At 38.4% G+C, this 13,127-nt stretch overlaps 1 protein-coding gene across 1 annotated transcript in view; it reads left to right on the top strand.

Annotated features, from left to right (window-relative positions):
- The window catches only part of PCDH15 (protocadherin related 15), a 448,489-nt gene that overhangs the window by 91,689 nt on the left and 343,673 nt on the right, over window positions 1–13,127 (top strand). The window contains exon 3 of the mRNA XM_074924175.1: window positions 4,262–4,327. Within this exon, the coding sequence (XP_074780276.1) occupies window positions 4,262–4,327 (66 nt within the window). The remainder of the gene's footprint in view (window positions 1–4,261; window positions 4,328–13,127) is intronic.

The following is a 13,127-nucleotide window of genomic DNA, read 5'->3' as shown; positions in this document are numbered from 1 at the left end:
CAAATAAAAGTATGTTTCAAAAATGCTGGAATTGCATTTCTGGGCTGTTCCTGCTATGGAATAGTGTTCTGGGATCTAACTTCTTTGCCAGTCAAAAAACGTTTGGGCTGGAAACATGCTTTTTAAATTTTGTGGGCAGCATGCAGCCATTTCTGCTTTGCACTGGTATTGCTCCTTAATTTAAGTAACTCAGTTTTCCTCCTTGATATTTACCCACATGTATTTCTGGAGAGCTTTCATTTTCCTAAACTAAATAATTCAGGTCTCTGTTATCTTTATAGGATGGACTCTCCATCCTTCTGATGATGGGAATAACCTTTCTGTGCACCTGGCTCAGTGTAAAGAAGTCTTTTCATGTATCCAGTATTTCCCACCAGGTCTGGCTGGTGCCTGGTGATACAACACAGTACTTGGGCTTATCACTCATTGAAGTCTTATTGTTGCTGTTTATTGATTATATTTTGCAAGGGGAAAAAAAAAAGTACCCCTCGTATTTAAAACATATTACTTGTCTTTAAGTTTTTTAATTAAAGTTATTGTCTCCCATTGAATTGGATATTTGTGTGAGATTACAATTTTAAATTTATCTGTTCAATGTATGATGATGAATGTGAAACTAAATAAGGCTGTGGCATTATTAGGTTTGGTCTTTGAAAAGGGGAGGGAGGGGTGACAGGCCTCTTGAAAAGCAATATGATATTTGGTTAATACTGACATGGTTGAAATTATATGAAATAATCTGTAAACTTCATGCAATAAAACTACATGTTTCTTCAGAAATTTTTTATTAGTACTGTGAGGGTAATCTATAGCAAGATTTCTACTACACATCCTGTTTATTTTTTCTCCTGCCCTACCTATAGAAATGGCTTTGTTTATTGCTCTAATCTCTCAATTGAAATTTTTCTCATGATAAATTTTATTGCTTTACCATCTCACACTTGCAGTATATCCTCTGCACACTTCTGAATTTTACTGTATAGTCTTCCTTTTCCTCTGAGACTCTCTATATCCAGATTCCAATGCCGAACATTCATTTTAAACATACTATATAACTACTTTGATTATACTTCTGGAATTCCTGATGTGTTTGATGGAAAACCAATCCCGTGAAAAGGCTGCTTAACATGTGATTGACTTTTAATTTTGATAATTTGGTTATTGAAGAATAGAACTAGAAGTTTGCCTGGTTTGGCTGAACTTCTCTTGAACTTACCGTGAGTATTGCATCCAGTTTTGGGCACCTCAACACAAGAGAGATCTCGAGAGGCTGGAGTGAGGGCAGAGGAGGGCAACGAGGCTGGGGAAGGGCCTGGAGAATAAATCCTGTGAGGAGCCAGGGCAGGAGCTGGGAGCGTTCAGTGTGAGGAGGAGGAGGCTGAGGGGAGCCCTCATCCCTCTCTGCAGCTCCTGGCAGGACGTTGCAGAGAGGCTGGGGCTGGGCTCTGCTCACAGGGAATTAGTGACAGAACAAGAGGGAACAGCTTGAAACTGCAGCAGGGGAGGGTCAGACTGGGCATAAGGAAAAGATTTTTCACAGGAGGAGTGGTCAGAGAGTGGAACAGGCTGCCCGGGGAGGAGTGGAGTCCCCATCCCTGGGGTGTTTAAGGGTCACTTGGATGAGATGTTGGGGTAGGGGAGAACCTTGTAGAGTCGGGCTGATGGTTGGACTCGATGATCCCAGGGGTCATTTCCAACCTGAATGATTCTGTGATTCTATTCTATGATTCTCATTGAGACATCCAGCAAGGAACATCTTAATGGAAACATAGATGATGGGGGGAAAGAGCTCATTCAGTTTTCAGAAAAATCATGATTATTCTTTTGGTAAGGCATATTATCGTGGTTTAACAACCAGCACACATATGCAATTTTTAGAATTAAAAACCGTCCCTGCTTTGGCTTTCTTTTTGTCTGTGTGTGTGATGATCACTGTTCAATGGCGCATAGGGGGACCATGCACGAAAACAAAGTCTTGGTAGAAGTTTCTACTGCTGAGCTTTGTTGCCCTAACAAAGAGCTTGTTGAAGGGTCATTCAGTTAGCCAAAACCTGAACTTCTAGGAAATTATAACATGTGTCTCTGAAAAGTGTTAGTATTATGTCTCTTATGGTCCTGTTATTTTGATAACATCAAGTGAAAAAAAAAAAAAGAGCAGGAAAAAAAATCTTTATTTCATGTAAATACACAAACATTGCTTATTTTCCCCCATGATGTGCTTGTAGGGAACTACAGTGAACTGAAAGATGTAGTTTTTCAGATTAAGTTTGCTCCATTAATGCCTTTAAAACAAAAAGCTTTAAATTTATCAGCAGTAAATATTCATTTTTTGTGTACCACACTAGAGCATATAAGAATAAAAGGGATAAGCCCTGAAAAATTCTTCATTAAATAATTTTATTTAGACTGCTTAGTATAGCAATCCAAGTGGGTTTGTGAAACTCTACAAGCAGTGTTACCAATGGAAGGAAGGAGAGTGAGTGGGTACCCACATAAGCTCTCTGTATTTTAACTTCAGAGAAAGGTTTGCCTGTTTTTCTTTTATTATTAAAAAAAGTCATTAAGTGTGACTGTATTATCATCAGTATTAATTCCGGCCTTGTTCAGGCTGTTCAAGACGTTAACTATTAACAGCCTTAAGGAATGCTGCCCTGTCAGTTCTTACCCTGGTGTTTAGAAGTTTGGCCTTGTGGCTGAACTCATCAGCTGAATAGCAAAGCTGCTGCTAGAGGAAATTACTGTGCCACAGAGATGTCCTTTAGAGAGGCTTCACCTCAAAGGAGATCTGAATAAACTCATCGTTGTTTTGATCTTCCTTCATAGGTCTTGTCTGTGCTGGGGTAATTATAGTCTGTAATTAGCTGTAGCGCAATTCTTTTGAAGTTGATGAATGTGTAATTTTTGCTGTAAGCTGGGAAATAACGTTTTACCTCCGCTTGCTCTTGTGTTTAATTTACGGATGATTTTCCGTTGGGATTCTTGTGTAAGGTGTTCAGACCTCTCTCTCAAAAAAACCCCAAAACCAAAACAGTGATACTCCAGCATTTCTTTCCTTAGCTAGAAATGAATTAGAAGCTGTCATTTCTTACAAATGGGGTGTAGCCATCCGTGAAGCTGGGGCCGTGTCAGGAGGATCAGAGGAGCATCTGAACATCCTTAAAAATGTGGACTGCAATCTCATATAGAGTTCTCCATGGTGAAATGGCAAGGAGAATGGTTGTGTCTTACCACGCTCTTTCAGTGGTTCTGTGAGGCTCTTTGAAAATGAAAAGTGCTTCTTAACTTTTGTTTCAGTGTGCTTTTAAGGAGGTAATACTTTTGTTTAATGTAGAAAACTAAATTGTTCACAAAGTGTAGTCATCACATGTAGTATACATGCTTTTATATATTTTAAGACTACACCTATGCCTTTGCTAGCTCTGCATGTACTGCTTTATATCTCTGAACCTATCTTTTGAGTAAACCAACCAAATCTTACTTATTTTCTTTCGTTATTCTGCTCTGCTTCCATTGATGACTCTAAACTTTTGACTCCAGACTGGCAATATGAGGGTAAGATGGCAAAATGTAACTTCCTGAACATTGCTCGTCTGTTTTTAATTTTTATTTTCCTTATTAAAATTCTGTTCACTCTCTTTAATTAGATCCTTTTGTTGCAATTAAATTCAAATTATGTTTGTTTCTGTTGTGAAGCTTTAATTACGATTTATACCTTTTAATCATTCCTCTGTTATTTCTTTGGGTTAAATTACCATCATATTATCTCTGTCCTGAAGAACAACTACTTCACTGAGATCCCTGGGGGTATCTCTAGAGCAAGACACAAACAGGTTTATAGTGTAGCCATCAAACTGTATTGTGGTGGTATGTGACAACGTTTCGGGGTCTGTGTGTGTGTATGTTCATGATGTGGAAAGGAAGACTCACGTAAGCGATAAGAGAACAAACCATATTAAGTTTTGCTGTTTAGGTGTTGCAAGTACGGATCAGCATCTGAGATGTTAAATCCTTTGTCATCAGACTCTTTAAAAATCTTTCTAAAGCTTTATAAAGTTTATCTGAGTAAGGGATAAGCAAACAGCTCAGATTTTGATCTTCTGTGAGTGTAACTTAGCTAACAGTTGTAGCTTGTACATATGTAATATTTAAGTGAATATTTGTCTTCAGTATGCCGAATATGCTGACATTGTAAACAACAGCAACAAACCCTTCAAGATCCTTCTTCTGGAATTAGAAATAACTTCTCTTTTCATCTTTATAGATTGCAAATTGGCCAGAACAGGTCCTCCAGCCACAATAGTTCCTATTGATGAAGAGAGCCGGAACGGTGAGTGCCTCTCGGGTCCCCGCGACACCCCTTGGGTTCCCCCGTATTAGCCAATGGGGGTGTAGAGGCACACGGGGGGAATGGTGTGTCCGGCTGGGCAGTGGGCCCCAGTCCTTCAGCTCTGAGGGCTGGTCTGTGAAAACCTCTTAATGGGGGTTGGGGGTGGACAGGTGACAGTGATCCAAAATGCTGAGTGGTGTCATTTCTTCCTGAACATTATATATTTTGATGACTTTGGTCTTTGACTCCAGATAGCTCTTGTGAATATGCGTTTAGTTTTAACTAGTATTTAGACCTCGGTTATTTGTAATACAATAGTAGTTTAACTCCCTTGGTGCTAATATATCAGCCTATTTTTACTGCCTGACTTCTTATGAACATTCATCTTTCAGTATGATATTATCAGAGGACAAAGTTCTGGTCAGTCTCTGTTTCTTCTTTTTGGTGTGGTTAAGTAAAACTGAAACCTTTCTCCGAAGCTCGATAGGAGTGTTAACATTGCTGTCTTCTGGGTTTCACATGCAAGGTTTAGAAGGTTGCTTGTTGGTTCAGTCTAAGTTTAATAACACCAGGTTTTGGATGCCTCTGAAATGGCAGAACTTGCTTGCATGTAGTCATGGAAACTTCAAAAGAAAATGTCTGTCTTTTTTTATTCTCCTGTCAAATCATACATTTCTTGAATTGTTGATCTGTAGTCTCAGCACTGCATTTATGCAGCATACTGTAATGTGGTTTATCCTGTTAGCCTCAGTGCTTGTTACTCCTCAGGTGTTACAGCCTCAGGTGGCTGTTACTCCTCCTATTAAGTTACTAATCTTTTCTGATTTTTATTTTGTGAAAATTATTTTTTTGTTAACCTCGTAAACTAGACATAGTTGTGTGCTGCATGTTGTTATGTTTTATCATAAATGGGTGCTTGAAATGGTGAACAAAGTCCAGGTCGTGCTGGTGGAACCTCTCTGCTGTTATTGTTGGAGGAACTGCTTGCTGTTGGAGTTACTCAAGGTCAGACGGATAAAAGTATGCAGGTTTGCCTGGTAAGAGAACAAAACACCCATTTGTTAATACTCCTGTGTGCTTATTGGTACTGGAGTGGCTTTTACAAACAAGCTGTTTTCTTCCTCATGTGCTGATTTTTCTTGCAATTATGTCTGCTGAAAAAATTGTTGGTCTCAGGAAAATGAAATTCCACTGGTAATCGAGTTCACATGCTGAGCAGGACTCTTTTTTTCTGTTTGTTTTGGTTATGGTAACGCAGCCTGAGTACCATATAACTTATACAGTGCAAAATTAATTTAAGTAGAAAGCTCTATCATGCTTATATCAAATGAGAAAAAACCCAAAAAAGTCTGATTTATCCTTCAGAGTGTTTAAATGGCATGTGATCAAAACATCCATGATAGGATGTACTCTTTAATAGCAGAACTTCTGTGTGATAGTCAACTATCATTAAAATAGTTTGGTATATATGGTACCTAAATAGTTCAAGGGTCCAGAATCAATACTGTACTTTTTTTGTTTATCTTTTTATAATGTATGTGTGCTATAGAAGGAGTCTTGGGATTTGATGCTTATGAAATAATTGTATCTGTATCACCTCGTTGGGAAGCGTCAAGTATTCTTGATTATACATAGGTAGTACTGGCATGTTTTATAGTACTTTGCTCTTATGTGTTAGCAGCGCTCAAGTTACTTATCTGGAGAAGGTGGTGGGAACAACAGCGAAAACTAAGGCTAGATGCTGGCCATGTAGTCGTTTGAAATACAAACAAAAATTTAGAGAAACAGAAAGCTTGCAGCTCTCTAATTGAATGGCATAATAATCTTTATTCCTCAGATTTTCAATGCTTCATTCAATGTTTGCTAAAAACCAGAAAGTTGAAATTTCTGTCTGAATGTAACTGGTCCTGCAAAAAAGATGGTTGAGCATGGTGGGGAGCGGTGTGAATTTTGCTAAAAGCTTTGCATGTGTCTGAAATGATTTAATTTATCTATTTTGCTATGAATTCTCATGAACCATTAACTCCCCATTAAAGAAGTCAAATTGGAAGCAGAAACTTCAATTCGCATTGTAGTTAATGGAAGAGACACACTTCATGTGCAAGTCACAATATGTATTAAGTAAATGGATCTCCTGGGAAGCCAGCTCTTGAGTTGAAATGTCCTTAAACCTTGTGCTGTCTTTGTTGAAGTGGTGGTAAGTTGTGTCCTCCCTGCTACCATGTGTGGCTGAATCTAATGAAGGTTAAATCTCAGTACAGAGTAGAGCCTCAGCGGTTGAGTCAGTGCTGCTACTTGTGTACTTAATATTAAATAATTATTTTCCATTAGTGTAGATATTTTAAAATAGAAAAATAGTTATGGCAAAGGATGTGGAGCTACCAGCAGATTCTTTTTTTTTTTTTTTTTCCATCTCCGTGTGTGTGCCCTTCCAGATGTCTTCAGGTTCAGGGCAAATACTTTAGCTTACTAGAGTCAAATTTGGATCCATGCTGAATGATGGGTGCTGTTGCAACTCAATGTAAGTACCACGCACCTTTGTGCAGACATGCACACACAAACAGGTGTATCAGGGAATTAGAAGACTAACAGGCAACCTTTTTTTTGCTTCCTGCATGCAGCTTCACCCTTTTTTTTTTTTTTTCTTGTTCTTTTTTGTTGTTGTTATCATGTTCACATGCTCACAGAAGATGTTAATAAGTAGTGTCTGGCTATGCCATCAGTGTGACAAAATATTAATATTATTAGTTATGTTCTTTTAATATGCTGGTGACTTGCTTCTAGGCAAGCCACTATTGTATCCTGGTGAGGACACTTCCATTTGTGTGATGCTTTGTTTTGGCTACAGGATCACTTTGTGCCCTTGGCTAATTTCTTTATATATTTTATGCTACAGCTGGAAATGACTAGTGAAAGAAGCAGACGGGAGCTGATTCATCACCAGATGGGCCTAAGTTAGATTTACACAATGATCCCTGTTACGTTCAGTAGAAATGGTTTGGCCACCAGGCTCATCTCTTGTAGCCTTTCCTCCTTCCTGTGTGTTAGAAGATGGATCTGTATAAGGGGAGGGGTTTATAAACAAGTCAAAAACCAGCTTTGCCACCAAAAAGCCTTTGTAAAAATCTTGAGAAGGGAACAGGATATAAAGAGTAATAAGGAAGGTCAGCTGAAGCAGTGTGTTACGATAAGAAAATGTTTTAGTACTGTTTTTTGATACATTGGGAGCTTTGGTATGAGGATTGGATGTTGCTGTGTTATAGAACATGTAGCCTGAAAGTAAAAATCATGGGTGTAGGTGCCAGGATCAACAGGGTGAGTGTATTTACTCGGTGTGTGAATTAATTTATGATGAACTGTTTCAAATCTTGTCTCAAAATTGGCATTATATAGTTGTTAAAAGTGATATTGAATCTGTAGCAATAGACATTTGGATGATGTGCAGATTATACGTTGCACAACATTTCCAATGACCAAACAAAATTTGTATTGGAATTGCCAATAGATGCAGAGAAACAATCTGCCTATTTTTATTCTAACATATACAGATGTCTCTAGATGACTTAAAGTGTGAAATCTAATGAGGTTATTTTATTTCTTTGCACTGCACTGCAGCTTTCAAAGGGCTGTTGTTGATGTTGGGCTGTCTCTTCTAAGGTTTTAGAGGGAAGATCTCAAACCAATAACTGAGTTAACACCTCTGTGACATTTAATTTCATCTGGTACGCATATTCATCACATTCTGGCAACTGAATAAACAGAAAATCCTGCTTTTTAGAAGTATATCTTTAGCTTCTAAGCATACCAAGTTCAATCATTTCTAATTCACAAGAAGTCTGGAGGCCAGAAAAATCAAAATATTTTACAAAATAACTATTCCTTGTTTTCATAGTCAGACACATAGTTGCCATGCCTGACTCCTAAAGATTTTGAGAGATCAGCATAGATTTAGGATTTGACAGTTTCTCACCACTGGAATAATAAATCTTTATGTCAAGTAATTTAGGTACAATAGTATGTTAGATCTTAGTTGTGATCTGTGAAGAATTCTAGAAGGGGTGAACTTTACGTTTCTTAGGGTACAAATGAATTATTTTTTTCATTTTTGCTTTATTTAATTGAATGGGTGATAGTAATTGATCATATTAACAGAAAAATTTAATTCTTCTAGGTGTACATGTTTTTTTTTTAAAGACAGCTATTTTCATCCATTGATTTTTTTTCATTACTGAATTTGCGACTTGGTTTTAACTTATTTTAAAGACTGAACACATAAGACTTATTAATACTTCAGACTTTTTCATTGCAACTATACCCCAGGTTTTTGGGGACCTTCATGTAGAGCTGCCTGTGATTTTTTTTTTTTTTTTTAAATTTTTCCCCTTAAGATGAACATACTGAAATGCTAAAAGGCTTTGAATCTTTTAAAAGGTTTTTTAATGGAAAGTAGACTATTGGGAAATGATTTCTAAAAGAGGCAAAATTGAAATCTGCCAGATATGTCGGATTAAACTAGAATTTGGAACAAAACGCAGAGGTTGGGGTGAGGGAGCAAGCAAGCTGCAGTGTTTCAGACTTCTTGGCAGGGTGTTGGGTGACCTCACGTACAGCAGGGGGGCACAGAGAGAATAGCTGTACCTCTGCTTGATATTTGCCTTCGGTTTATTTCAAGATAGCTACAAAGTTAATAGCAAGTACTATTCAAATTTTAACAGATAATTGTTTGGGCTATAAGCTGTATATGTGGCTAATAAGCAGTATGCTAGCCAGGTGTCCACAGAGAGATCTGTGTAACTCGAAAAGATCTACCCCAATGGGAAGAGGAATATGAACTGCTCTTGGTAATGCGTTCATAACAAAAACTCTGCAGCTATGAATATTTCTGTTTGAAAATTTCGTTTGTGCTCTTGCCTACCCTAGGTAAATTAGTAAATGTTGTTCTGCTTTTGATTGTATTTTTCTTTTTTTGACTCTCCCCCCCTGCTCCTACGATGGTATAGAGTGCTAATGAATAGCTGGGCTGTCTCCGTGAATTACATGATATCTCTCTCTCCTCTCAATACATAAATCTCAATGCTTATTGGGGGTGTTTGGTATTTATGCAAACACAGGTAAGTCTGGGAATGAGCTTTCATGGCTATAGGTGGGTCTGGTATTATTTTTTATATCTTCTCATCTTCCTGCTATCTTGGCAGCAATCTTTTGTCAGCCTGACTTCCTGGGGAAGCAGGGGATGTGTGATCACTCTACAAATCCCCATCAGTAACTCCCTGCAGTGAGGGATTAAATGGGAAATAGGGCACAAATATATAGGAAACCAGGCTGGGTTTGGTTTGGTTTTTTTTCCCCACTGATATTGGACCAATTTATTTTCAGTCTAATTGTATGTAATGCTGGAAGAAGGGACCTGATTATTAAGGCATATTGACAATGTCACTGCAAATTTCCGTGCTGTACCAAACTATTTTAACTTGTTTTTCAGGGGCAATTTATAGGGATTGAGGGAAATGTCTCTAGAGGCACAAAATCTGTAGCCTCTGTTCTGAGATAGGCTTAAGTGTACGATGCATTTCCTGTGGACTGTGTGTGATGGGTTCTGAACAGCCATTACTTAATAAAATTTTCAGTGACTACCGGTGTGGGCTGGAATTGAACTAATGAGCTTTAAAGATTAAGGGTCCTGCTCTCCGTCTCCTGTGTGGATCCGTATGCTGATTCCAGTCTGGCTGCCTTAAGACATTTTGGCTAAGGGGGAAAATTGCTTTAGTAAAATACCATTTTCTGAGTTGGAAAGTTGCTGTGGTTGGACATAGGTGCATTGACAATAGCATTTCTTAAGAGGTGCAGCGCTATGGTCTTTCCCTACTTTTTTGTTTCAGAAAAAGGGTGAATTAATGACTTGAGGGATGAGAAGGTGCTTCAGTATCTTAATTCCTTCAAATACATTTGTCCTACAAAAATGATGTCTGATACTATTACTGTTTTGAAATTCTTTTATCTGAGAATTTTTTGGTTTTGCAGTTGAATTTTGAATGTGCCATAGAGGTTATATAATTGGTTTAAAATGCCATTTAACAGGGGTTTTTTAAATGTTCAGAAGTCCACTCCAAAGTCACTCAAGGTTCCTTGGGTTACTGAAACCCAACATGGTTTTTCAACAGATATTCAGATTTAATTGTGAGAAATATTGTGTTATTTTACACCCTAAGAGTTACTGAGTTCTAATTAATGGAACTAACATCTGCAGCAATTAATTTTGGTGTTTGGCCCTGTAAAGACTTAGCAGGGAGAGCAGCCTGAAATGAGATGTGTCAAATGCATAAAGGAGTTTCAACTTGTTTGTGTCCTGTGTGTTCCCGTCACTGTCTTTACATGTGTGTGGTGAATGTACAAACCAAGAGAAGTTAGAAGAGTGTTCTGTAAAGTTCTGTACATCTGATTAAAAGCTCACATTAATTTTTTATACTGACAAGTAAAACAATGCATCTGAAGCTCCTGATTCCCCCTTTTTGTTAGGAAAAGCAGCAGTGGGAAGGAAGGGAGGTATTGCCCATCTCATAGTGGTGTAGCAGGCTGTCCCAGAAGCATCACTGGTGGAAGGAAACAGTCTAGGCCTGGGGAAATAGCTGTTTCTGTAGGTTTCCATGTGGAGCACGCAGCTTCACATGTCTGTAGGCCTATTAAGTCTTTATATCATGCGTAAGGCTCAGCCCTTTGACTTGTTACACAGTCTGCAGTAGCTCTCTGTTTACTGGGAAGGAGATAATAGAATCCCAGGTTGGAAGGGACCTCAGGGACCCTCTGGCAAACCTTTCTTGGCAAAAGCATGGTCCAGACAAGGTGGCCCAGCACCCTGTCCAGATGAGTCTTAAAAGTGTCCAGTGTGATGAGTCAGTTGACATTCAATGGGGGGAAAAAAAGTTAAAATAAGATGAGGTGAAGGCAGCCTTGTGTACTCAGCAGCTGAACAGGACTTAAAGCTATTCCATAGGGATTAACAGGACTGAAATAGAGCAGAGCTTTCAGCCTTAGCTCTGGGTGTCTTGCTGTAGGAGAGAGGACTTGACATTCTTTTAAACTGTACAGATCTAGCATGTTGCATAAGGGTGTTAGAGTTTATAAAGTTATATATTCTTGTAAGTTATAATTTACAGTCTTTATGATTCTCTCAATCTTTGATTTAAAAAATATATTTTTACCTATTACTTCCTATCATTCAAAAATCATCTTTATGTAGCATTATGAAAGGAAAGTAAACTTAATTTTACTATTTCAAGTGATTCTGAGAGGGAGGTGTCTCAAGTCTGGGATGTTTGTGTGGATGTGGAAAGGGAAAAGAGACTAAGCTGTAATGTACTGTAGTTCTGTATTGATTTTTCTTAATTTCCCCATAAGTGCAGTTTGAGGTCTCTGCATTTAACTTTTGCTTGGTGCACAATTTCTTTTGTAGCAGTTAACAATTACATTTCTACAAAGGAAAAAAAAAATCAAATTTTTAGCTTATATGTTGTTATCTTTCCTGTGAAACGTTTCCAGGGAGAAACTGCTTCAGTCGATTTCCAATCTAAATTATGCAATTGTCTATATGCCTGTGTGCACATAGATTTTTCTCACATCTTTAGGCAATCTTACAGCTTCCTAAAGTATTTGTGAACGACTTTCACCAGCTGTGGAAAGAATTCCTTTACAAATATCTCAGCACCAATCTAGAATCTGGTTTCTCTAGCGATGGAGATGTAGTATGTTTTGTATATGTGCAAAAAAGTGTGAGTTAAGGTATTGTGGCCAACAAATAAATCTTTGAATGAAATATTATCTTGCTGTACGAGGGGAAGAGGACTTCAATCAACCTCGCTTCTAAACCAACTTTTCTTCAATTGTAAAACTAATTGCTCTTGTTATACAGATACTGCCACTTTCTCAGGTCCCATGAGTACATCTGAGAATGCTTAAATAAATGTAGATACTTGTTGGATGAGGACTGCAGCCCAGTCTAGTGATAGCAGTTAGCTACCGATGCAAGCTGGATGGCTAATACGATTGTAGTGTTGAGCATCAGTAGTCTTTTGCTGAATTTGTGTGTGCTGATGCTATTCTGTGATCATTAATGCTGGGTCTGTGCAGCATTAGATTAACCAGCAATACAAATCTGATCTGAATCATGTCCAGGCATATAATACTAATTTGTCAAATTAGGGCACGCAGCATGGAGTTTATTCTGTCTTTATGTTTTTATGTGGGAAGAAAGGCGATACGTTAGATCTCGTATCTGCCAGATTAAGTAACTTCTGTCAGAATATTTTGGACAAATTTTAACGAGAGGAATGGATTTGTATTGATCTGAGTCTGCCACGTGGCTGCACAGTGGTAGGGCTGCTACTAAGGGCTGAAGACAGAATTGTCCACATTTCAGAGTGTATCGTTCAACCCCGTCTCCCCACCCCCGGGCTGATTTGGGAACCTGGATGTTTCCTGTAGATGCTTCTCTAAATCATCCAGATTAACAACTGTTGCGTGGGCTGGTTTAGGTTGAGATCAGATGTGGTTTTGAAGATACAGTCAGATCCTGAGGCCACACAAAAAGGAAGCTCACAGTTTGGTGTTCACAGTCCTGCCAAGTACTCAAGTTCTGAATATCGTTCAGGGCATTCCTGTGCCATTTAGGAGTGTGTTAGTTACACCTGGAGAAAGGGGTTAGTCTGGGCAACAGAAATCCACAGGGAACAGTGTACAGTCCAGGAAAAATTCAGCAATAGCATCAGAAAGGGATTTACTGACTACTGCTGTGCTCCTTGGCTTT

Source organism: Athene noctua, chromosome 21 (assembly GCF_965140245.1).
Source record: "Athene noctua chromosome 21, bAthNoc1.hap1.1, whole genome shotgun sequence".
NCBI classification, from domain to species: Eukaryota; Metazoa; Chordata; class Aves; order Strigiformes; family Strigidae; genus Athene; species Athene noctua.
This window is presented reverse-complemented; position numbering and strand designations above follow the sequence as displayed.